The sequence below is a fragment of the Megachile rotundata genome, chromosome 5 (assembly GCF_050947335.1).
Source record: "Megachile rotundata isolate GNS110a chromosome 5, iyMegRotu1, whole genome shotgun sequence".
Lineage (NCBI taxonomy): Eukaryota > Metazoa > Arthropoda > Insecta > Hymenoptera > Megachilidae > Megachile > Megachile rotundata.
The window spans coordinates 20,224,603-20,252,017 of record NC_134987.1 but is presented as its reverse complement, the minus strand read 5'-3'; the positions used below and the strand labels follow the sequence as shown (position 1 = coordinate 20,252,017).

General features: G+C 41.4%; 1 protein-coding gene across 12 annotated transcripts in view; it reads left to right on the top strand.

Moving 5' to 3' along the window:
* LOC100876130 (zwei Ig domain protein zig-8) overlaps positions 1-27,133 on the top strand; it is a 44,681-nt gene extending 17,548 nt beyond the window's left edge. For 10 of the 12 annotated variants that reach the window (XM_012285213.2, XM_076531462.1, XM_012285211.2 and 7 more), the window contains 5 exons: positions 6,959-7,125; positions 10,338-10,548; positions 21,949-22,076; positions 23,113-23,281; positions 23,735-27,133. In XM_012285213.2, coding sequence (XP_012140603.2) covers positions 6,959-7,125; positions 10,338-10,548; positions 21,949-22,076; positions 23,113-23,281; positions 23,735-23,823 — 764 coding nt within the window. In that variant the 3' untranslated portion in view covers positions 23,824-27,133. Of the gene's footprint in view, positions 1-6,274; positions 6,796-6,958; positions 7,126-10,337; positions 10,549-21,948; positions 22,158-23,112; positions 23,282-23,734 lie in introns of those variants that run through there. The other 2 variants (XM_076531464.1, XM_076531465.1) reach the window with 2 other exon arrangements.
* The last annotated feature ends 282 nt before the right edge of the window (positions 27,134-27,415 follow it).

Sequence of the window (27,415 nt, the reverse complement as noted above, 5' to 3'; positions counted from 1 at the left end):
ATCCCGCTGCTTTGATCCTGTCGTTTTAAAATTATTCACTCGATGAAAGTTCTTTCGCCTCGCTTCAAGGTACTCCGGCAGAAGGAAGTCTCGAGGATTGGAGGTTTTAAAAACGCGGATGAAAGTTGATATACTTCGACGAGAGTTCCGTTCGCTTACCGGCTCGAGACATGCCCGTACATTCGTCCATCTATTCTTTCCCGTTCGATGCACTTTTTGTACGTCGAAAAACAGGAACAGGTCTCGAATAGGAAAACACCTGTCGTCTTTGATCCTCAACGTCAGTCTCGGTACCACGTAAGCGTCTATTTCCGTTATATTTCCGTGATATTGCAGTCGTATTTCCGTTCGCGAAATTTTTCAGGAACAACTACATGCATAGATCATATAAAATATGATCTAAATAAAAATGTCATGGATCGATAGTACTTGCAAATTGTAATTTAAAACGATTACTCGTTCTAAAAACGTTTTCTTCTTCCTTTCGATCTTCACAGAATTTTCAAAGTTTGCGTCACGCGAAAAGTAGAAACATTTCCGAGTCACTTTTCGGTTTATCAAAAAACACGCTCCCCTTTGGATACATTTTCTCCGTAGAGTTTCGAAAGTTCCGTTCCGTGAACGACATTCTCCGATTTGGGCGAACCGACAGACGGAAGTCTGAAGAAGATGCGGTTTCTATGGTGAATGTTGGAAGAGAGAGCTCCCATTAGTTTTCTTCGCTGCCATTGAGAGCCCAACCGCTACTTCACATTTTAGATCCTGGTCCTTTGACTCGATTTCGTTTCACCGGTTAACTGTTACCGGAATTCCTTCAAACTTATTTCTTCTACGAAAACGTTCAAACACCTATCGAACAAAACACAAACGCTAACGCTTTAAAACTTTCGAATGCGCTCTCGTAGCCGCGTCTATTTCCCTGGAAAAGCGCTCGACATCAATAACAACCAAGAGTAATAACTTCGTACTATCGCAAGAAAAGTTGTAGTAATTTCAAGACACGAAACGTGGCTGCCATGAAACTGTTTTGAATAATAGATGAACCGGTTAAGTGGTCTTGAGCAAGCCTGTCGCAAAAGAGAACTGCTACGACTCTGTGCAAGGATAACCTTTCCTCGCCTTGTTTGATTCGTTTCAAACTTTAATAACAAGCTCGTTCTCTGCTCGCATTTTATCGTTACATATTTCCTTGCCTGTTAGCCAATTGTTGGCTAACCGAACTCGATCGATCGGATAATATTCAATTTAAAATTCAGCGAAATCAGAGATAGATTAGCGAACAGTGGAATAATTCAAACAGACAGCCGCCACTGTTCCGACACGAATGAAATTTCATTAAAGTTTCTTAACTCTTAGCGACGTATCAATATTCGCGTCGTCCTAGAAGTCATTAGTCATGTCGTAGGTAAGGTGGCAAGTACGGCTGGTGCTCGACATACTCTGAAATTTATTATTAAGGCGAGGAACTGCTGACTACCGGCGAAGGTGAATGTCATTTAATAGAAATCCTTTCTTTGAATTCGTCCAACGTCGGATAGTTTCCAACATTGCATAAAACGTAGAAATTTCAGGAACGTAGAATTTCGCAAACTCGGAAATTTGAAAATTTATGAACGCAGAAATGTTGGTGCAAAGGAAGCATCCCAGTCTACCCAGCGTTGTTTGCAAATATTCATGCAACCGGTGACAACGGAGAACTTAAGTGGCGAAAGCACTTTGTCGAAGACGTTATTCAATCGATACATTAGACAAGATGCATTAAGGTTTCATGGGTTGTGCAATAAGCCGCGTCGTTGCTATTCAACGTATCAAATTGTTTATTCTCGACGCTAATAAATGAACGGGTAAGTTCGACGCCGTAACTAGACGAAGCACCGCTGAAAACTTTTTTACGCAACAAGGAAAAATGAAAGAACTTTAGATCGAAACTGACAGCGATATTGTTTGCCACGCTAAAAGCCGAGACATTTTCCTACCGTGCATTTTCCCATATTTCCCGCTTACAACATCGCTATATAGGTAACAGCTTTATGGGGGAAAGAAAAAGAGTCCTTCGCTGAACGAACACGAGATCCAATTTCGCTGTCGACCAACGATGATCCTTCTCGAACTCGAACATCGTCAATTTTCTCGCGATATTTGCTCTTGGTTTGAATTGTTTTATCATCTCTGTTCTCGTCGAAGCTCGCGGTTAGAAAACACTGCGGGAAATTGCATACAGGGTTTATTGGCAAGAATGGAATAACTCGGTGAAGAAAACCTGACAGAGCAATCGAAGTTATTGGTTGATTTTCGTTGTATGAACTTTAAAATGGAGTTTCTGTGTCGCAATTTCGGATTGATATTTTATAAGATTATAATGCGCTGTACACGTATTTATTTATGCGATCAAATTTTAAACTTGAACCATCAAACACTTGGCACGTTGTTTCGAATACCGACATTGTAACGTAAACCCGAGAAAGTTATAAATTGAAAAATAGAAGCAACGGTTATAATTCTTATTAAAACGCGGTATGCTAAGTAGACCCTCCAAGAAGAACTCATATTTTTCGCAAAATTCCCTATCCAAGAAAGGTAGACTTATACATTTTTCATTTGTACCGGTACTTATTGCTCATATATTTCCGTCGACGTTTGAATTTTTCTTCTGAATTTCACGATCCGTAAGATCCGATGTTTCAAAAATATACGAACCCGTTGCTTCGTTGAACGCGTTAATTAAACCAATTTAGTGTTCGATATACTTTCTGGCAGAAACAAAATCAGGATTCGTTGTTAAGGAATTTAATAAAACAAGCGTTTTATAAACGTAGCATTTTACTCGTCGAGCCTTGATATTTTCGTATATTAAAGGCAATATTGGCAAGGTTATTTTTACGCGAAGTTCTGTCGCTGAACGGGACTTTTTATACGATCTTCGTGGACGCAAGATAAGAAGGTTCATCTTTTGGTTTCTAGGTCAGTCGTTTCGAAAGGGTCAGTCCTCGTAAGGTAAAACCAGAGTATCAAGATTCTCGAATTCGATGGTTGGCAGCGACGCTATGAAACGGGAATAATAGCTTGCTTTTGACGGGCTTCTCGTGCATCGAAATTGAACCGAGCCACGTACATGTCGATCCCGAATCGAAACCAATTACGAATAAGACGATTTTCATAGCTGAACTATCCTATCTTCCATGTAACTACATTGAAACCTTTATCGTGGACTATTTTGCTGCTGGTCACTTTGCCTTTTGTAAAAATTACTCCGAAAATTTCAAAGTTACCGATTAGGTTTAAAATTTTTCTTCTTGCATTCGTGCTTACTTCGATAGTTCTTTCGAATATTCTGTGGGTTACGCCTAGCGTTTGTTTCCCTCTTACGATTTTTCACCGCATCACCTAGGCACGGAAGCGTGTTTGTTCGACCGGGCCAACACCCTTCCGGTTCCTTCCCCTTGGTCGACTACTTCGCTTTTATTACGATGAGAGATTTTCGCACCGCCATCGTCGACAATTTATCACGCGTTTATTGTTTCGTAGTTCCTGTGGGGTCACCGATACGCAAACCTGCGATGTATCGCGGCTTTTTCCTAAGGAATTCGCCTCGTAACCCCGAATAATTGAAACCACCTTTGGGCAATTTCGCAACGTTTCCGTTCTTCTCTTTCGTTCGACCCAGATGTTTATTTTCTTTCTGCCGTTGATGAATGAAATTGTATGATAGCAAGATGTCGGATAACCAGTAAATCTTCCGCAGATACTTTTCTCCAACAGTGCGCAGCTTATTCCTTGATGGATTATCTGCTGAGTTCATTTTTTATGTCAATGTGAAGTTGCTACGATACCAATAACATTTATAATGTAACAAATACATGAGAAAATATTGTATAAGCTATTACACTAGTCATCGCACTCGAATTGATATCGTTCATTTTCTACGTGATGAATTTCAGTTTACTTTATTCCTATAGTAGGTGTTAATAGAGTAATACAAATCAAGGTATCGGTATTTTAATCGAATTCATCGATAAAGCGAATTGCTGGAGATATAAGGGACGAAAGAAGGGTCAATTAGAAATGATAAACGAACGGTGATCGATCATTTAGTTCGTTCGAGGGCTATTCGAATAATTGCTGGCTCGCTTAATGGGTATTCCAATAATTGACATTCCAAAGATATTTTAGCTCGGCTTCTACCATTCATATACCGAATCATAGAATCGTAATAATTGTGCGGTAGAAACGTTTTTGATGATTATGCGCTTTAACCAATGCGTATTCCTTGTCATCGATTTCAGATATCTCGTTTATCGCAACGCGTATCGCGAAACTCCTCGGTTACAGTTTGGCTGTTACTGTACCTCAACGATTCGTTAATTGGTAGCACAAAATCGCGGTGTCGGACGTTATCGAGCAAGCGATACTTTGAACACGATACTAGAGCCATTTTAAGAGCATCAAGATCCTCTGAGAGGCTCTGTATTAGCTAGTCGGATACTGCTACGACCAACTGTGTTTTCCTTGCGAATTAACTTTGCCAGAGAACCTTCCTTCGATCCTCTTTTATCCGTCGGCAGAGAAGCATGAAAGCGCGTGGAATTCTTACTTTCTTCCGGAGTAAACGAACGCGGCTGAAAACACTTGGTCGGTAGGTCGGCGAAGTGAAAATGGCGCGAATAATTCAAGCGGTCGTAAAAACGTGGATTTAAAGCGGGATAAAAAGGAAAGGGTTAATTTGAGAGTCTTTGTTCGATCCAGCAGAGGTTTCGTCGAGCTTATTACGGTAAATATCTTAAGGGATCGTATATTACGTCTCTACTGTCGCTTTTCTTCTAGTCTTCATCTTTTTCTTTCCTTCGACCTATTAAACCAACCCTTTCGACGTGATAAATGTATAGCGAGAGGGTCCGACCAAGGATGCTGACATCACGCTGCAATTTCGAAGATAAATATTCTTCTCCTAAATTTTGCGTTTCGGTAATTTACTTTTTCGATTTCATACTAAAGGCCGGTGAGACAAATGCGATGTAATCTATGATGTAATTTGTCGAATAATTTGTAAAAGACGAAACTGTAACTGAACACGAAATAATTCGCTAACCTTTCATCCTATCAAACACGTAGGGTGAAGAGACGGATACGGAGAAACGAGTAACGCGAAACTGTTGTGTCAAAAGGTTAAGCTAGTAGGGTCCGAGAAAGCGACGTTGTGAAAGAAAGTCGAGGAGTTAGCCGTTCCGCAGGGACGAGCAGTTAATTAACGCTTTAATGGCGACGCGAGGCGTCGCGCGTAGTATATTAAACGAGTCTCGTATCTTCCTGGCGATTAAAGCATTACCATTAACACGTTTAACTTTTGCTATCTTTATGAATCGACTGTCTCTCTGGCGACACCGAACTGATTTATTAAATCGCCACGTTAATTCCAATGAAAATTAACAAAGTTTTCAACACCGCATAAGGAAGAAAGGAAAAGAAATTACCTTGTACGATGAATAATTGATACCTTGACCTCGACGGAAGTTACCGATGTATAATAATATTAATTTACTTATGAAATTAAAAAAAATGAACGAAGAAGGGAAGTGGAAATATCGGTAAAATGCCAGTAACAATTAAAGATATCGATTGAACAGTTCACGATCGAAATGGATCAAATATACTTTTTCTTTTTCTCTCCGGCTTGAGAGACATCCATCAGGATTCGCGACAGTGTTTTTTTTTTACGTTGACTGGAATTTCTTTACATTGTATAAAATTTAATTAAAAATGAAATATTGCGAGGCGAATTCTAAGCGGATACCGATGCAAAAGGGAGCGTAAAAATGTTCGATGATTCGGTAGGAAAATGTCTGAATAAAATCGCAATTTCTACCGTATCGTTTCCGAGCGATTAATTTGCCCAGTGAGAAGTACTTTTCTTTTAATATCCGAAAGAATGAAAAAATTAAATGAACGTACCCTTCGTGCTTCGTAATTGTGACAAATTATACGAATGCATCCATTTACGCCGCGATAATGAATTCGATAATTTGGAGACTAGGGAATTCGGGGGTGTAAAATTCGCTTTGTGTTTCGAATTAATCTGGCATAAATGATATTCCCGGTAAAATACCGTAGAAATGTTTGCATATTTTCAAACGAATCGTTCGAGATTTAACGAGTAGATAGATTTACATGCAGAAAAGAAGGGAAAATTTTGGGAAGGTAGTCGAGGAGCGAGAAACAGCGATCGGTGTATGTGTATGCATCTCGTGCACGCGGTTACAGCCACTCGTGCGAATGAGATCGTATTTGCCGCAGTGCAGGACCAGCAGAAACAGGATAGTTACGCGCCAACTGTTCCGCGCTCTACTACTCTCTCGAGCCACTCGGTTTCGCGAGAACCATTCGGATGCTCGTGGCGTTTTTAAGAGATCACTGCTGCGCCATTGTTCGATCGAAAATCACGCGAACAAATTGCGTGGCCCGGCAAACGAATCAACGATTACGCTTGTAATTGACTTTTTCCGTACCACGGCCTCGTTTATTCTCCGAACGTTTGCGGCTCTTTGTGCGACGGGACGAAATTAGGAGGCTGGTAAACTCGATGTCGAGGACGAAATGCAAATTTTGCTCGAAAAAAATAGACATTACGCGAAAAGAACAGAGAAAATACAACGTTTTCCAGCGGCACGAAAAAAGGATAGTACTTTCCCCTACAAAAACTAGGTGAAATAGATAAAGAGAACATGAAAAACGGCGAAAACATCGCTGGGAAGTTTTTTTACCAGATCCGTTTCACGATATTTGACGCTCTTTTTACAACCGGTTCGTACAGAAAAAAACATACAAACGAAACCGTGGAAATACGTCGAAACTACCGATCGCGTTGTTAATTCTCTGGCTTATACGAGACAACCGTTTACACGAATTTTTCGTTAAATATCGTTCGAATCGAAGCGTACGATCACTGTTTGTTTTCCAATTTCAGAGGAAGCTGTGCATAGCTCTCGTCTGGTCGAAACGGACGCTTTTCAAGAATGGCCAACGCTAGATTCGAGTCATTACTTTGATACAACGACTCCCTCGAACGTGACAGGACTCGTTGGAGAAACCGTCGAATTGCTGTGTAAAGTGAAAAACCGAGGGAATAAAACCGTGAGTATTATCGTTATCCACAGCCCACTATCGATAAATAAACATTTCGAACGCTCGGGAGATTTCGAAGCCACTTCGCGCTGATTAACCCTTCCGCGACTGAATCTATACTTGTCCAACGCAGTCCGCTTACGTTTCGAAGTAGAAAGCATTCGATAAAACCTTTCATACCATAATCAGAAACAATAATACTACGCTGTACGCTTTCTCTTTACAAATAAAATCTTATTAACGATCCAAGAATACAAAAATGAACTGCAAGCAACTTCTCGGAACGAAGATCAAGTGGAAAAGGCAGAAACTGATCTAGAGATATTCCGAGTCGGCTGCAGACGATGCGTTACCATTTTTAATCCAGAAACTCATCTTTATGCAAAGCATGTGCCTACACACGAGGTTCTCTCGAGTCTGTGTACGTGTACTAGATAATACGTTTCGTTGATATCGTACATTTACGTCGTCCCATGTAATGTCGCGAGTAAAATTGAGATTCCTTCGCCAGGTGAAATACGCGACGTCTCAGGGGCGAACGATGGCATTGTGAACTCGACTATAGAGCACTCTCGCTATGTACGCTTCTAGACGATGCTACAGAAACGAGAAAAACTGTAGAAAATTTGAAAATTTCAAACGACTACGTAAAATTAGCTACCGACACTTCTGAATAAAATACTCTTGCACCTACAGCGAAAAAAGTTTGTAGAACGAACATAATAGAAATAGAACAAGCAGTAACGAGCAGGTGATGGTCCCGATTTTCTCGAATCTCGATACAGAGATCCGCGATGATTGGTTGGCCCGCAACTCGAACGGCCGCGCGCGTAATCTGTTAAATTGCACTGGCAAAAACGATCGAAATTGCCATTTAAGCCGCGAGATCGCCGTTACGGCACGATTCGGTGCATCGAAAGGAAATGGTTCGGGTTACGGGTGTTATGACGGCTCTGGATCATCGATTAGATTCCCTTCTAATTAACGGCCTGGAGAAGTTCGAGCTCGCTCGCCTTATGTGTCGCTTTGCGCGTTCCACGTTGGAGTCTTGCCAACCGGTTTACCATCCGACCAAACAGGAAACATCTTTAGGTCTTTTTCGTTGTACAAAGTGTTGACAACTTTCTCCTTCGACGAATCCTTCCTGTTTCAAAAATTAACATTTATCGAAGTAACGTGATTATTATTACACGTTTTAATATTCGCTTTAACGAGACAAAAGTTTATATTTACGGACGTCTTTAAAATAGCATGTAAGAACCGTAAATTGGTCGAGACACTATAATTCCCGGAATTAAAGTTACGGCTAAAAGCGAGGCGGTCCCGTGATTCGCGTTAGAACGTTCTCAAAGTTGAAAATCTACCAGGGTCGCGTACAGCGTTAATTATAAGCGAAAAATGAAGAATTAACTGGGCAGTAGGGATGTCATCCACGCGGAGAAATCCATTTGCAAAATTTAACGCAAACGTTCAAAATTACTTAACTCCTATACGAAATAATCTACCCGTCGTAAATGTACCCACTTATCTGTTAATTAACCGCGTGCACTCACGTATGCGCGTATGTACATATAAACGCGTTCGCGGCAATTCGCACTGCTACAAGCGTTAACACAGAATGTTACTCGAGTGTCAAGTACCAATTTTCTTCTCTTTCACATATTTCATTACGTACCAAAATCTGCAAGATTTCATTTTTCTATTACACTTATTTACATAGCAGGTGTACATAATGTAAAAAATAAATAATTCATTCTTGATTCCTAAGTATCTTCGTTTCATTCGGTTAATAGTATGTTTGAAAAGAGAACGAAGTCGATACCGAATGTTCTGATAATGTTAGTTAACGTTGACGACGAAAATATCACCGATAGGAAATAAAATGATTCGATATACGACGGATTGTATCTATAAAAGGGTGAGCAAAGCTTGAACAGCGTCGGGGTGAAAAGCATAATGGTATAACGGCGCGATGGTAGGTCGTAGGATAAGAGAAAAAAAGAGAAGTAAAAGTTGTAGTAGCCGATGTTATAAAGAAGGAAGTGCGAGAGGTAATAAGCTGGAGAACGTCGAGCGAAGCATAATAGTGGTTCGCATCGTGTATTACTTTCGAATACGACTTTTTAACGCTAGCACTGTGTCGCTCGTAAACTCTTGGGAGACGAGGTATTTCGAACAAATTTCGGACAGCTGGGTGTTCGTAAAATATTACTTTAATATTTAAATCTTCATCGTGGCTGAATAGGAATAAAAAGAAGAACGTAAGGTAATCAACGAGAGTATAAAAACTTGTTGATAGGGGAAAAATGATGTTATTACCATTATTAAATAATATCATTTCGTGTTTGAGTTTTTATGGGTTGTCAAAAACAAGCTTTACTTAAAAGAAAAAGAACAGCAAGAACTACCATTTGCTGTGCAATGTTCGTAAAATTCTTAATCGACTACTTGCAGCAGAAATAATTTCTTTGCTCGAAAAAAGCGATTCCGCGACCCTCTAAATGAAATGATAAAAAGAGTAAAAGTTTAAAGAAAATGAGAAGCACGAACGTAAAGAAAAATTTATTTTTCGTTAGAAAAAAGCGGCGAAGGAACGTTTCACAGCTTTCTCTGATACGCGTGGTGTAATGTTTACGATATTGCGGTCAGCGAATAACGCGTAAATACGCGCACACGCGAACGGTGAATGTACGAGTCGCGAATCGTCCGGCGTCTAATCATTTTTGTGTTTTAGGGGGTCGATTAATCCCCAGAGTGCGGTATGACCTACCTTCCATGCGCGCGGTAGGTCGGGTTGGGTTAGGTAGCTCTTAAAAATGGAAACTGTGGCTTGGGTCGAGCGGCCACACTTTACGCGTTTATCTTCGGTCATCTATGTAACCTCGGACCTCGAAAATAATAACGCGATATCGGTACGTTAAAAAATTGTTCGTGGAACGATCGAAAGAAATACGCGGTCGTCGGGTAGAATTTCATTCTAAACCAAATAGGAATAGATAACGTTAAATCGAGGCAATCGATAGATTGCGATAGTTGTTATCGTATCGTATTTCGATCTAAAGCAGTTTCAATGATCGATCTAACAAGTGGTTGAGGACCGCTGGTCCATTAACTGAAGTTAAATTGAAATTATCGAGTTTGACCCGAATGTATCGATCTAACTATACGATTAAAAGTTAATGAACGTTATAAACTTAATGCGATTTTCTCCTTGTTTGTAGGTTTCGTGGGTGAGGCATCGAGACATCCATCTTTTAACGGTCAATTATTATATCTATACGAGCGACCAACGTATCCAGAGTATACACAATCCGAACACGGAAGAATGGATATTAAAGATACTGAATCCTCAAAAGAAGGACTCTGGTATTTACGAATGCCAAGTATCCACTACCCCACCCACGAGCCGTCGCGTTTATCTCACAGTGGTTGGTAAGTTTGCATCTCAACTCCGAATCGCTTTACTTTACGATCGTCCAACAACGCTGCATCCGATGGCAAGTATCGTAAACGATCGAACAACTTGGTCAGTTATCCGAGAAAAAGTTGAATTAATTTTGAACGCGTTATTTCCCGGGATCTCGAACGAACGTTTCACCGGCTGTTTTACACGGCTGCCAGCTCTCGTATAGAAGTGACTTCTTAAACACACTCGCACTCGAACGTGCACCCACATACGTGTCACGTGTACTCTGCAAAAAAAAAGTTTCGCTCGCGGTACGCTTTCAGGCGAGTTAACAGGCGGAAACTCGAAACAGTTCCGAGTTTTTCGCGTTTTAACGAGCTACGTCGAGGTGTTGCAGCTAGAATTATTACGCGGATATCGCAGTTTAGTGTGCGACTTATCGCAGCGGAATTTCTAACCAAACAGATATCGCGACGGTGACGAGGAGCGTATCGGCTGTTTAATCGTACACGCGACAACAACCGCATGAAAGGGAACCGCGTTATTATTCCAGCGACGTAATTATACGAGCCAGTAACTGGGCGTATCGAACGCCGAGGATGCGACGAGACAGAGGAAAGGGGAGAACCGAGTGAATCTTCCGGAGACATAAACACCGCAATGACATCGCGGAAACAGCGTCGAATGTTGCGCTTTGACGATATCCGATGGAACGATCTATTAATTTGGAGGATATTTCTCTCGGTGAATCGCGACACGGCTGCTTCGTTCTAAATTATACAGTGGAACAGTTTTACGATCCGATATTTTCAATTTTACGAGGCAGATTGCGCTTATAATGAATGTTGTAATCGCGATACATTGATCGAACGAAAAATGGGTATCGACGGAACGAAGGCGGTACCTAACGTAGATGGAAATCAAAATTAACCATTTCCGAAAAGTCCAGAGCGGTTAATAAATCTGTGCCAAATTGTGTAGTAATCAGAACGATAAAGATACAACGAGCATGCGTTGTGGATCGGTGAAGGAATTTATGTTGGAAATATAAATCGTTCAATTTTTGAAACATCGAACAAAACATCCCGAAAGCGAAGTTTCAGATTTGTTTGTAACGAGTGTCGCATATTTTTGTCGTGATGTTTCGAATCGATATACAATAAATTATAGTATCTTTCTGTAGGGATTGGAAGGACAGTATCGTTATAGCGGTATATTTAAAGAAATTAAAGAGGAACGAGGAAAAGTGACAGATAGAAAAAATGGATGAAAAAAGATCCTTCTGATGGATAGAGACGGAAGAAAAGAAGAGATATCGAAGGACGAAGCGGCGATTTCTCTACCTTTTCATTTCTTTTCAGCAGCAATAGCTTCATTAGCTTCGGCGATAATTGGCTCCGGTCCGTGACTTGCTTTCGCAAAACACTGTTCGTCCTATCCTTGACGTCGTTATCTTTCCAACCTCGATCTTGAAAGCTCTTCCTTCCTTCTTTCCTACTCTGAAAACTCGAAAAGAGTTCAAGTCCTGGATATCCGGTTCTACGTCAGACTCGAAGGAATTTCTCAATTTCTTTTCCCTTACTTGCACCGGATGCAGGCTTTTAAGCTTTGCCAACTATTCGAAGTCTGATAATAGTCGTTGACGTTGATCGATCGCTGGTTTTCGTGAATGCAATGATGATTTTCAGGGAACGGAATAGCGGAAAGCAAGGAAATTATGTAGAACGTTATCTGTTTCGTCCAATATCGCAACAGTTTCAACGTATCTCGATTCTAGTTAATTAATTCAGGATCGTGACACATTGACTGGCACGATGGGGTCGTTACTGACCGACCGTACCAATTTAGTTTCGACCAAATAATTTCAAATCGAATATATGGCATATCACGGCACGAACCGGTTATTAATAACATTCAACGTCTATTCTGAATCTACTATTTCGAGATAGCGATATTTTCCCGGAATAGTAGACTCTGCGTATATTGCCTCGCTGTACATCCACGCACGTTTCAATGGCACTTCATCGCGGAAATGTAACTGGGATCTGGCGTATTTGGAATTTCGTGGAAGTTACAGGTGACCAGAATCATCGATAGCCCGAAATAGAGTTCGCTAACGATAGTCTTTCTTAATTCGTAAAATCGAGTTTTATCGAGAGACGTACTCGGCGAGATGAAAAGAAAAATAAGTATGAAGCTGTACCGGTACACAAAAGCGAAAAGAACAAAAGGAACATAGCGTGTATTGGCATCGAAGCAAACAGCGGCGCTGAAAAGCGAAAAGCAGGCGCTTGTTTCCAGTAAACAGGCTGAGTAGAACAGCGTTCGATCGTTTCGGCGTTTCGTGTTTTGTGCAAACACGCGCGCACGCACACGAACAACAAGGTACAGAAGGTAAGCAGAGAAGAAACCGAAGAGTTCGAGAACGTCTTTTTGGAAGAATCAGAATAGGTGTTCGACAAATTGTTCATTCGTGGTGAAACGACACGCTGACTCCACCCCAGACGTCTAATAAAAGAAGCAGACTAGAACGAATCGAGAAACAATTGCCAGGTTCTCAGCGGCATTCTTGGCACCCGATACCCGTGAAATTGTGGCGACAAATTGAGTCTTTCTTTCCAACGACGACTGCAAGGACGACGTTGACGACGAGGACGACGACGCCGACAACAACCACCGCGTCGACCTTTTCCTCTCGATAGTTGCTTCCTCTAATGCTCGCGCGTCTTTCTCCTTGTTCCTTCGTCCTGGAATCTCGAATGGCTGCGTGGAAAAAAGAAACGACCCGTTGCTCGTTCCGACGTCTTTTTTAAAGCACCCTTTCCTTGACAGAGGAGCTCGTTTCGCCTCCGCTTCCCACGGTTCTACCAGACCATTTTCTTCGCTTTCGTTAACAATTCATGAATTTTTCCACAGGAATTTCTATGGTTCTACGTTCGTAATCTACATCCTCCGAGCGAAAGAGATAACGTTACTTTCTGACCGGCGCGATGATTCGTTTTCGAACAAACGACAACTTGTAGGATTTACTTCCGTAATTTTTAGCAGGGAAGGCTCCCAAAGGGCTACCGAATACGTTTTCTTTTATTAGGTACGCTTTCTTACCCTTCTTTTTAGGCATTTGCCGAGGGTGAGGATTGCCCGAAACGATCGCAGTTTACTTTTACAGCCTCTTTACGGGCCATCCCTGGCGTTACTTTTATCGCACGCATCACGATCGGAAAGCCTAAATAGTGTGGGCCTTGAAACAACCACGAGAGATTATTTCCCATAAACGCTACCGGCACTGTTGACTTTAACGGTCGCACTGTTTCCGCAAATGAATTACTTCCTGACAGCCATTTTCCCTCCCAACCGTTTCGAACTTCTTCGCTTCACTTTATCTAGGATAGTCCATTTTCTTTCTGCCTCCTTCTCTCCCTCGTTGGTAACGCTGCTAACTTACCACTACCAATGAGAGATACGAAGTAGATTAACTATTGTTATGCAGATTTGAAAAAGATGGAACGATTTAAATTTAATTTATAAACTTCGGAAATGAGATTTTATAAATTCTAGTTTAATTATCTGCTTTTTTACGTGCTAAAGTTAATTCGTCAACTTTTACCTCTAATAGTATCGTCAATTCGAGATACATCCAACGTCATTCGAAATAAAAAGTAAGTTCAAAATCTGCTATCGAGTTGCAGATCGCAATGAAATACCGATCCACGTTATAGGACTTTCGGCAATATGCTGACTAAACGTAAAAAGTCGATGATCCGTGTATCGAAATTTGTGCCATTAGAAAAGATCGAGTTATAAACCGTATCTTCGGGGTGGAATTTGACGAAACGGTTTTATCGTACGAGCCATTGGTGATATCGATGACGGCCGACTGACGTAAACCACGGTAAATTTAAACTCGATGTCGTCACGGACACCTCTGCTTTTTGAGGATCCCGAGGGGAAAGCAATCTCGCGTTTTTCCCGTGCATCAATTTTCCAACTCAGCCAACTCGTTCTTCATTCGCGTAAACGAGAAAGAAGAGACGCTGGAGAGAAAACGGTACGTGTATAAAGGAAAACATTGGAGTAATCCTGTCGTAAATTCGGCCAGCTGAACCGCGATAAAGATATAATAACGTTGAATCTAATGGAATATTCTGGTAGGCGAGTATCTTGGAGCATGGTCTAAATGTGAGAATCTTGTTTTTCAACGTAACACGAAAAGTGAAACAATTTACGTATGCGAACAAAGTATTCGTAATTGGATCGCGAACGTATTCTATTTAAAATAATAAGGGCGTGTACTCTGATTTTTTAACATCCTTTTCGAACAAATGCTAAAGCTGTTTCATTATCACGGAATAATTTATGCAGAATGTAGTATTTTCTCCTGTTTTACGTTACTTTTAATAGGCAGAAAAATGCACGCTGTCGCGCGTAAGTTGCGTAACGTGACACGGTGTATGCGAAATGACTATATCGCGTTGCTGGCACGTTGAAATATACGCAACAACTGATGGTTATTTTTCTTTTTGCATCGGATCACGAACCTGGATCACCGATAGCAGGTGAATTCACGCGACGTTGACAATAGTGCGTCTCCGCGTTTAGGCACGGCCGTGTTTAGGTTCGCAATTTATCGGTAATACACGCGACGAAACCGTCATCGTGACGGATTAACGAGACGCCGTTGAAAATGCAAAAAGCTTTAATTTCAATGACTATAGGCCGCGTGCAGCACACGGGTCGAATAATTACAAGGTAGTACACGAGAGGTCGGATCATCGTGATAACAATACTCGAACGTCGCCGTTACAACAGCGTGCTATTGTAATTACCTATCGTGCCTTCAAGTGCAACGTGCTATTTTCGCGAAAAATACAGGGGAGCCTCGCACTCTGTGCACGATACATACCGACATTCAGTCCCCCCTGACCCCTTTTTTTCATCGAGCACTAACCGCAGCTCGCAGAGAAGCTTCCATTAGGTGAATAATTGCCCTGGAAAAAAGCTACTACTACGTACCTTTTGGTCATTAACTGGAACGCCAACGTTCATTTCGGCTCATTAGTGTTGCACTTTCAACTATCGCGTCGAGCAACTAGTCTTCTGATCCGTGCGACCGTGTTTATAATTTTTAAACGACGCGAACAATGTCTCCACCAATTTCATTTCGCTTGCTATCAAATTGGATAAGGTTAAGTTGAGAAATTTTGCAAAATTCCATCTTTCGACGCGTTAACTATCGTGATGTTTGTGCATAATTCAATATAACCGTTCAACGGAAAGCAAAATCGTATTAGCCACGATTCTCTTTACTTGCTATCTGTTCTTTGCCGAGTGTCTCTCTACGAGCAAATTAAAAGATAAAACAAAAAAGTAAACATTGTTGGAAGGATTGTCCGACGCAATAAAGGACAGGTTAAATGACGGAAAAAGCCAAACGCGCGAACGAGCCAATCTAGTTGCAGGATTTTCGACTTTTCGGATTAAAGCGATCCTCGGCGGTGAAGTTTCTACATTTTCATGGCGTTCATTTGCGCTCTTCGAAAAGGGCCAGCCAGCACGACACTGCGAAAGCTTTTAACGATTGAGAAGCAGTCCAGCATATCTGTTACAAAAAGAGATACACCGATCGAAAGTGATTCCAGCGGAAGCATCGCTTAATCCTGTTTCGTAAATCCTCTCATCGTCGTAGGTACGTTCGACCAAGCAACGCCGGCTAAATCGTGGGATTCGGGCGATTTCAAAAGTGGCGGACGGATTCAAAGGCCGGATTTAAATAAATTAGCTAGCTTCTTCCAATTTCTTCTTCGTGCTTAACCTCGAAAATCATTAAGCGCGTTCGGATAATCTCATTACGTATATTTTGCTACATAAACGGAAATCGTAAGCGTCGGTACTTGCTGATAGAAAATCGATGTCCTAATTTTCTGCGTTTACATACACAGCAGACCTCAGCTTGCGAAATGCAATTATTCATAACCACTTTGTCCTATTTACGGTGGATCATCAAATATAAAGTGGCAGTTTTCTGCCAATTCTCACCTCGAATAATCGCCGATTAATTTATAATCTTGCAAAGGATATTCTCGGGTTCTTTCCGCTGGTATCGTTCAAACCCCTACATCAATGACCGAAACTCTCGCATTCGTAAGGACAGAATAAATAGAAGCACAAAATTTAGCGTCGTCGGGGTTAATTACGAGTCAACATCGATGATCGTAGAGGTGAACAACGTACAGGGTGAAAGGGAATGGTGCCGTATCGGTGGCTAATATGGCGAAGCGTCTAGCAATCCCTGGTGAAACATCGGTTAATCCAGTTTCGATAATCCTCTCATTAGTCGGCGTAGATTAGGCCAGGTGTAGATTCGATTGCGAGAAAGGATGGGCAAAGATAAAAGGGAGAAACGACCGGTGGTCCAAGGTAGGTCAGGGTAGACGTTTGATATAAAACGAAGGAAAAGAGGATTAACTGGGCGAAGAGGATACGGGTGATACAAAGTTTCGCTAGTTCGATACGAGGCTGAATGATTTCCAATGGTTGGATATTCGCCAAGCTCTCTTTCCAGTCGGTTTAACTGAAATAAAGAATGTCATATTGAGAATTTGGCGAAAGTAACGTTTAGAGTTTAGAGTCCGGCGGCAGTGGACCGGTGATCGCCGACCGATTCCTACGGGATTCGTTCGAACGTTATTTAGCCGGATTATCGCGAACGATATAATTGCTCTGTCACCACGGTTGGGAATAACGATCGAGCTTGTTAGTCGATCGTGATCGAAAATAACCACGGGCACCTACCTGGACCTTCCATTAGAATCGTATTTGCGGCCGGACGAACCATGTCTCGCAAACGTTTATCGTTCTACCGCGATTAATCCGTCTGGACATCGTGTTATAGCAGCTTCCACCGGGAACTGCCTACGATGCCCCGATTTCAACGAGTCACGCTGATATTTTCTGACTAATCGATGATCGTTTTCAAAGTGCTGAAACGCGTCGCTCGGAATACTCTTCTCTTTGATATTGTTCTCGGTATCCAAACTCGATATTCGCGCGCTCCATCAAATTTTCAGAAACAACGGTGTCGACTTGAAATTCCTCGAAGCTCGAAGGAAGGAAAATTCGATACTGTGTATCGATTCGTCGCAAAACGTACCGAAAGATCGGTTTCAATGTGACGCGTCGCCAGGACATCTCCGCAACGGAGATAAATTATTCCGGCACGCAAAAAGAGACGAGTGGGATCAATAATGAAGGTCGCTCGTGTGCCACGAAAGCAGAAGGTTTAGCGTGGCAAAGCGATTTCCATTGCGGCTGAAATTCGTGACTGGCGTTCGAAATAATGCTGGATTCAGTGATGTCCTTTCGTCGTGATCGAGGACGTTAACCCGCCGGATGTATATACAGAGGGATTCCATCCTAACGGATCGAATTATGCTCTCGTTGAACTCCCCAAACAACTACCAAATCAAATTGTTACCAACTTTCGAATTCAACGGATGACGGAACAGTTTATCTTATTACCGTACTCTTGATATTAAACAAAACCTTGTTAAGCGTCGCGGTTCGATTATTCTATCTACGTAAAACAATGTCTACTTCGTGCGATCATTTATCGCAAATACAATTTCAAAGCGTGTAAAGTAAAACGACTGCCACAACCAATAGGTATCGTGTTCCCTGTGGATCCTGAATAAAAAGCAAGAATCGTCACTCTTAAAGCCGTGGAATCGACTTGATTAAATCCCGGGATTTAGGTGTATCAACGTCGAAGAGAATTCTATTCCTACCAGAGCGTCGATCTACTATCCTCTCCCACTTGTTAGCCTTTTCGTATTATTTTTTTTTTCGCAACGAACACAGAACAACGGTGATTCAATTGCGGCCGTAGCCGCGGTCGAGTTACGTATCCGTTGCCTTCCCCGATATATTTCCCGTTGTATGGCTCGAGCAAAGATCGATTAGGAACGAAGATCGATGCCTCGGTTAGATATTAATTTGCTGAATTAGTCGAACGTTCGAAGCTCCGCTAAAAGATAAATCTGTGGGATTATCGGAATCGGTACCCGCAATAAATACAAGAAACACTGAAGCGGCATTTATTAGAGCAGTGGAATGAAATTAATTCAGAATTTAGTGATAAATCAATCGACTCTACTAAAATCGAGCCGAGGGTTTCAAGAACATCCGATTAAACTCGTGCACATCTGGCCAATTATTGAACAGCCAAGCACGATATTTCCTTAATTCGCCTTTACATCATAGTCGTCCGAATTGAAAATTTCATATTTTTATCTTCGAACTGATCAACTTCCCACTCAAGAACGAAATATATTCGGGATAAGTTCTTAGTCGATACATTTTCCTGTATAGAAAGATCGATTAAAAAAATTCGTTTCCGATACAATGAGAAAAACCGCGAATCGATTGATCCATTCGAGATAAGTTCACCGAGGTAATTTGTCGCGCTGAACTTTCAGTTTAATCGATCAATAACCGCCGCAGGTGTCAGCGTATCTCCCTCGAGGCAGCTACTAAGGAACAGATTGATTATTCCTTAAGGAGCGAATCCTCGAGGTGCTGCTATACCTCGTAAAATGTCTTCCATCCTGATAGTCATCCCCCGTCCCCCCTTAACCGTCGAAAGTTCCTGGCGGAGAAGCAATATGCCGCTTAGGGATGCGCTTCACCGGAGGAAATGAAGATCTCTCGCTGCTGTGTTGGTTTCCGCTCGAACGGACACCGGATGTCACTGGCTACAAAGTCCAGGAACTCGACAGCTGATACAGCTATTTTTTAAAAATCGAATTTCTCCCTTCGATAGTTCTGCGATCTCCATTCTCTGCGACGAGAATTAGTTTTTCATAATTTAACCATTCTTTCTGGCCCAGAGAATGGACAATTGAAAGAAGCGAAGTTTTAAACTTTCAAATTTACCAAACGAATTATCCGAAGTTTAAACTTTTAAATATTTTGTAATTTCCTGCGTTCGAAACTTTCAAGCTTCGAAGTTCTAAAGCGTCGAAGCTTGGAACTTCTCAAACTCCGAAGCTCGTAAGCTTCGGTTTTCGAGCATGGACGCTCGAAAGCTTAGAATCTTAGGATCTTGGACGTTCGGGAGCTTGAAAGCTTGGGAGTCTGGAAACTTGACAACTTCGAAGTTTCAAAAACTTGAAACTTCGGAGTTTCGAAGTTCGTTGCATCGTAGTTCCGAAGTTTTACAATAACGCCATTTTTCAATTTTTGAAGTTGGAAAATTGTTAAATTATAAACCAGCGAGTTACGAAGTTGCGATGCTGTTACGCGCCGAGATTGCGAGAGTATGAATCTTGAAATTGTAAGAATTGGAAATTTTGGAAAATTCCAAACTCGTATAGGGACGTTCGCGTCGAATGCGATGGCAAGATGGCGAAGCGCGATATTGGAACCTTTATACTTATTAAGAGGGATTATGGAGCAGGAATAACACGGTGCCGGCGTTGGCGTAGCAGATAAGCTAGAAGATTACAGAACACAAAGGTTTCGAATTCGATTCTCGTCCCGCACTTCTGGCTTCTAGTTTCTACCGATACTAGTCCAAATTGTTCATTATGCATACACATTCTATTCGCTTTACCTTTCGGCATATTTGTTCAACGATAACGGAATTCCTTCGAATCGACGTTTAAATTATCTTTACGAACAATTTTCTGGTGGATATAATAATTTATCTAAAGCATTACACGAGTTGGCGCGTGACACGGTAAGGATCAGAGAGATCCGACGTTATAAAATAAACTAAAGCGATTTGTTGAACGGAACAACGGTTCCATTTCCTTCGCCAAGGAAACAGCTCCATCCTGCCTAGAATCGTATTTGTCTTAAAACACGCGAAGCGTTCTCGAGCCAGCATGGTCGGAAATTGAACAAAGACGGAAGAGGGTTGGGTCAGTAACATCATGACTGACCAAAGAGAATTCGTGAAACTCGAGGAATCCCGGGCGCTCGGGTGATACTCCTTTTCCGCGTAGGTAAACGTCAAGCGTCAGGATAAACCTGTTATTTCTCACTGTAAAATGTCACGGGAATAACGAGACCACACTATCGAGATGATTACTCGCGTCAATGTTTGCTCGCTGCTACACGATCAACGGGTCAAACGGCCATGACATACCCTTTCCTATCGTCCAACCTCGAAATTTCAACCCTTCCGAGCGGAAGGTAAATAATTGTTACGCTATCGAGATCTCTGAATTCTGTTTACAGTTCGCTGCGTGATCGTGATGATTTAGGAACGTCGAGCACGCCCGATAGAGTTTATATCATCGCGTTTTCCTGTCATAATATGTTCGATTATAAACTTCCACTTCCGAAATTTTGAAAAACCGTATGCTCGATAGAGGGCGGCATCGATAACATCGTGAGAGCTGGCTCGCGCGAACAAAAATTCTATTTATGCCGCTGTGTCTACCTCAAATTTATCGTTGCTTTTTTATTCGGTATCGCGTCTATGCCTGGAAGGAGAAAAGAAATACCGTTCCGTTGGAGAAAAATTTATATTCCCGTACAGATAGTATCGCAACGATCGCGAAACAAGAGGCGCCCCATCAAAACGGTTCGATAAACGATACTCTTTTCCGAGTAAGTAGACGCATTCCGATGTATCCCGTGTTTCGTTGATTGTACGCGACGCGAATTCTTTCTTAGGAAAGATTTCAAGCCATGTAGAATTGATCCAATCGGTATTCTCTTGGACAAGCGTTGCTTTCACGGAACAGTATCAGATATATCGCCGAGGGAGATCTCCGTTCGCCGTTATTGGATTTTATTCGGCGGACCAAACCTTACCCTCTGTCTAACAATAAGATTGAATTTGACCAGTGCCGGGCAAAAACAAACGTCTACCCGGTCCGGCCAACCGTTCGTTCTTTCCATTTAGAAGCACCGTCTGAACCACTATTCTTCGTTAAGATCGCTTCGGATGACTTCGAACGGTGTGTGTAATGGAATCCTGTTTGAGCTCGAAAGCTCCACGAACAAAGGTAGTTACGCTTTGATATCGTCGATGATACCACAAGTACTTTGTAACCATTTTTGAGAGAGATCTAATAATCTTGGAAGTTTCGTATGTTCTGAATCGGTCAGTTTCTTCCTCGAAGAAAAAGAATTCCTTTCCTACGGCATTATTTATTGAAATTAATAACTTTCAAAAGGAGTCCCGCTTAAGTCAAATAACCTTTTACGATATTTCTGGAAATTCAACGCGATACTTATATCGTATAAAATATTGCGATAAGAGAGAGGCGCAACAACGCTTTAACTCCGTTTCAAAGTCGATCATTATCTAATATCCCCCTTTAGGCAATCCTCCACCGGTAATATATCGGTACGTTATACCGTTAAATTGAACATTTCGACAGTTGATAAATGAAAAACGTTCGTTTCAATTTCAGAGCCAGAGACGGAGATCGCCGGCGGTCCAGACCTCTTCATCAACAAGTATAGCACGATAAACTTGACGTGCCTGGTAAAGTACGCTCCCGATCCACCGTCCACGATCGTCTGGAGCCATAATCACGAAGTAAGGAGCATACATAAAACAGCCCTGTTCGCATTCGGTGTAACCTCGGCCTCGATACAGCGCAGTCGAAGATGCAACTAGGTCGAAATCAACCTCTGAAAACTCGTAAAACCTCGATAGCCATAAACGTCGCGATTGAACCTTTTAAATTAACCATGTACGTAAAAACTCGATGTCTCGGAGCAAACGGACGCTTTCTACCCTGGTGAAAGAATTACCCGAATAGGTGTAGCCCATTGTTATCGCGCGATATCGATTATCGCTGCAGTCGAAGGCATTATTTATGAACGCCTACTAACAAGCCCCGATTGTTCGCGAACAACGATGTACTGGTTGACTCGAATAAATAAAGAACGGCTTTTAGGACGTAAATTATTCACGATGTAACTAAAGCTGTCAGCGATTGAAGAACGAGGATCCCCCGCAAGTGATTTATTACGTAAAAAAGTTTCATAGCTTCCTTGTTCTTTCGAGTCGATGTTATGAACGATCGATGGAATGGAAGTTAAACGCAGACGCGTTAGAAATGCATTGAAAACTTCGCTCTTCTTCAGCTTCCCTTCGGTTCTCGAACCGATGTTCTCGGTACAACCAGTTCTACCGTGTGCACAATGCGCTGCATCTTACGCTGCTTTGTTGACAATAAACAGGTATACTAAGAAAGTACGGGGACTGAAAAGTTTAAGAAGTTACGGGAACTTGACGTTGTTAAGTCCCTTCTTTACAACTCTGTTCTCGTTTGTGTCTCGTAGCTAAACAGCGAATCGTTTGCTTACATTTTCTTCTATACCGCACACGAACAAAGCGTCTACGGTGCAACTCTGTGGTACTTTTTATATCGAGTTTAGCTACATAGATTATTTTCGTGTAACTTTTTCCCCGTTGTTACCATCGCTATTCCGAAAAAATTCCCTTCGCTTCGTTACTTACCCACGAAAGATCGAAAGAAACAGTCAGATATTTTCGTCGTTTAATCTTAACCGCAAAGTAGCTTCGATCGTTAGCGCGACACGCTGTTCGTTTTCTTTGTTTCCAGCCGATTAACTTCGACTCTCCAAAGGGTGGCATCAGTTTGATCACCGAGAAAGGACCCGTGACTTCCAGCCGCCTGCTGATTCAAAAGGCCACCGAGAAAGACTCCGGTCTCTATACGTGTGCACCCAACAACACTCGTCAGAACAGCGTACGGGTTCACATTGTTAACGGTAAATTGAGCGTACAATATTGTCGGGATAAAAGAATAAACGGATTATTTATTTGGAGAAAGGTAGTTACCGTTGCGGTGACAGCAGCGTTATGTCGATTCCTTTCGTTGTTTCCCGAGGATGTACGGGCAAACAAGGCACAAATGAGTTTCGTAAACCGTATAATCAAAATGAAATTCCCGGTCGCGTATAAGTTCGCCCAGTTCGCGTTGCAACCCGAAGGAAACGGGAAACTTCGCGGAAGAGTTTGTTAGCAGCGAACGCGGTGTTCCGAACAGTTTCAGCGGAGTTTCCGAAATTTCATTTACGTGCTACTCAGACATATTAGCAGATGCTGTTAGCGCATAATTTAACGTAATTGCACGAACGAAGTGGAGATCTCGACACGTTCGTCTATCATCGATCGATCGAAATCCTGCTTTTCACGTCGTCGTGAATTTACTTTTGTTTCAGAACATCCGGCAGCGATGCATCATGGCAGCGGCGACAGAACGGCTGCGACGTTACTTCCTCTCGTTCTGCTTCTTTTCGCGATCATTTAGCCGGTGCTTGCTCTCTACAAGTGGTCTTCGGTGCGAATTGTTTCCGCGTTATCGACGAAAGTCCATCGACTTTATCTCCGTTCCAGCGATATCTGAACTCGCTCGATTCGGTGTATCATCTCGCTTTTCTTTAACTTTTCTTTACTCCTCTTTCATACCTTCGCAACGTTATTGCCTTCTTAAGTACACCTCCTTTCCATTCGATTTTATGTGTTTTATTCGTTTTTTTAAAATTGCATAGACTGTTCTTTGATACGCGATATCGCCGGGAATAAGATATCTTCGCGTGTGAAAAACTTGTGTAAACGATCGAATTTGAAAATCGCGTACCTGGATGCAGTTGCGCTCGAATAAACGAGAGTTTCTGATTAACTACCCCCTTCCAGGGTGCTCGGCGCTCGATACCACATTTGTTTGGACGTTCGAAGAAACAAATTTTCAATTTACGTTTGCACGAAAATTCGTCGATTCGAGAAACGTTAGTTTCAAAATCTGTATACCCTGCAGGCACCAATTTAATTTCTATATCCGTTTTTCTTGTCTCCGCGTGTACCATACAAGATCGCGCGTCGATTCGCGTGAAATTGTTCTTTTCGGTACAGAAACAAATATCTTTTTTCTTTTTTATCGCACGAAACGAGTCCGACAATCGTTTCGAATTGAACCATTGAATTCGTACTCGTCCCCGTTGTTAGTGCACGGTTGAAAACGTTTTACGTATCGGACAGGTCTTTTTAACGAGCGTTTTTGCAAACTGATCAGTCGACAACGAGCAATTTGACGGAACTTTGATGACGAAATTGGTAACCGAGTTACAGCGTGACGTATATTTAATTAAATAAAAGCACGTTGGAAACAACGACAAAAGGTGCTACGATGATAAACTTTCGTCTCCCCTGTTGACGAAAGTTTCGTGCGATTCCCTCGGCTTCGATAGGTTCGCTCGAAAGAGGATAAGCGCCGAAGTGACTTCCTATCCAGACAAACTCGTTACATGTTGTTTCTGTCCTCGGCAAATGGAATGAACGTTACACGGAGAAACACGAAACCTTTTCTGTCATAAGACATAACGCGAGAAAGAGCTGAATTCATGCTGAAAAAGGAATTCAACCCTTTCGCGCTCTTGGATACGTCTTTTCCATCGAGAGATTTCTCGTTGCCATTCGAGCAAAGCGGACATGAAACGCGACGAAAGCGGGCAAAGAATGGACACGTAGAGGACTCTCGCGCACTTTGTTCGCTTCGGATTCGTGTGCTCGAGACATACTCCTAGTTTGCTTACAGCTTCTCATTCCCGAGAAAAAGAAATTTGTATCGATCTTCGGATTGCACGATTGACTTTCAATTTACAAAATGTCGTCATTAGTATTTCGTCGTTTAAAAACATTTAAATGTAATTAAATTATACGAAGATTATTGCGGTGAAAGATGAATCGAATGTACATTAAAATTTGTAAAATGAAAATAATTTTAGTATTTTAGTATTATGATAAAATTTTATCGTGTCACCGAAGCATCGTTTCCAGTCCATTTCCAGTTCACCGTAAAAAGAAATATTTCTAAGAGTACTAAATTTGAAGAAATGGATTTGGATGAGAAACACTACAGTGCAGCTGCCATTTCGTTTATAGTCCATTTTCTCAACAAAAATTTCGTGAAAACGTTAAACTTGGAAAATTGGTTTGCGGCTAAAAAACACTACTTTGCCGCTTCGGAACCACTTTCAACCTACTTCGAGTTCGTCTTTTTAAGGAGAAAATATAAATCATAAAATCGTGTGTCTTTCAACCTCCGGATCAAAGAATAATCGAATATTCGAGTAGAGAACGTTAATATAAAACGCAGCTGTATTTCGTTACCGATTCGTTTCGTAAATTAACGAGAAATCGTAATGCGACTTTCTTGGTAAACAGGAAACTGAAACTTCCATTTTATTGTTGAGATAAAAATGTGTTGCCGTTGTACAGAGAAGCGTAGCAACGTGTGCCACGAGTTAAGGAAAAACAACGCTGCTAAAGGATTAAGGAAAGAAACGAGAGGAACAGTTTGCTCGAAAGCTGTGTCGGACCATTCGTACTGATTACTACTTAATTTTGCTCTTTTTTTTACCGAGTCTAAACCATCGTGATTACAGTGAACTGCGATTACTTCCTTTTCCGCAGTTTTCTTTCTACGTTCGAGTTACTGTTTTATCGTACACAAGTTCGTCGTGAAAGGAACGGAAATATCGTTCTACGAGCAAATGGAAGGAAAATATTTGCCCGACACAAAAAAAAACTGTTTTGACAATATGAACCACGGTGGAGATTAATTCTTTTCGCGGATATCGCGACAGAATAAATTGAAAATTTATTGTATCGTTTGGTTTAGAATATGTATATCGGCTGTTTGCGGAGCACGAAACGCAAACACGACGCGCGTGTTTGTTCTCGTAATTTAAAATTATAAGAAAACTTGACAAAAATTCCCGAATTCGAAGCGCGAATATTTAGAATCGAGTATATCTCATTTGAGCTCAACTTACGGTAGCTTAAATATTCGCTCGCGGAATATGAAATTCGAAGACAGCTTTGTTGAATCTAAATCTTTAATATTTCATTCCCTATTCTGTACATTATCGACACTCTGCGCGCTCGCGAAGGTTAAAAGCAAGGTAAAGTTTGTATTTCAAAGTCGCTTCCTTCCTTGCATTTTTCATCGTATCGGTTGCGAAACACAAATTTCGAGTTTAAGCATAAGCGTTAGTCTCGCGCGAACAAATGTACTGATCGCTGTAAGTTGGATGTAATTGACTGCCATTATCTGTGCACGTAATAATCGCATTTCTGTTGTATCTAAGGGACCATGAAGGTTAAGGAAAGACAAATGGTCCAATTCTCCTGATTAACAAGCGTTATTTGGAAAGCGAAAGACGGGCGTTCTTGAACCACGGAACAAATTTCATGGTACTCTTTCAATGGCATCATCATACCGTTAGCTGTAAGCATTTTTACAAGATTCGAAGAATAACGACAAAAATATTGATTAATCGTTGAACCGAACTGTACGCCGTATTTATCGTAGATAGTCGTAAAGGATAAATATAGATAAGTTTTCTGTATCGAAGAAATTTTTTACAAATGTACATAAATAGATAAGTAACACAGACTTTCTACAGCAGCTTATCCCTTCTTTGTAGTAATTGATTATGTATGTATAAGCAAGAGAGTCTGTTCAGTGTTATTCTCGCGAGATGTTAAAAAAGATAACAAGTTACGTGGATCGTTGTTATTTTTAATAATTTATGAAAAATAAAGTATTCATCAAGGAATACCCTGCTCTTGTTACCGAAAGTAACAAAGTTCCTTAATAACGCCCCTTCCCATCTTCATCAGTGTTTGCCTGCGTAGATAAATCTTTAATCTCATCAATATTTAACAGGGTTTCTTGTTAAACGACTCCGAGTCCCCTTCAAAATACATAACGTTATTGATAGCGGTGCGTTTAATCAAGAGCAATACTAACTTTATCTCCCTGTTGAGATCGATGACTGTATGTTTTCTGTCGAAAAATTTGTCGAGAGTAATCAATTACGATTCCTAAACAGAACGTG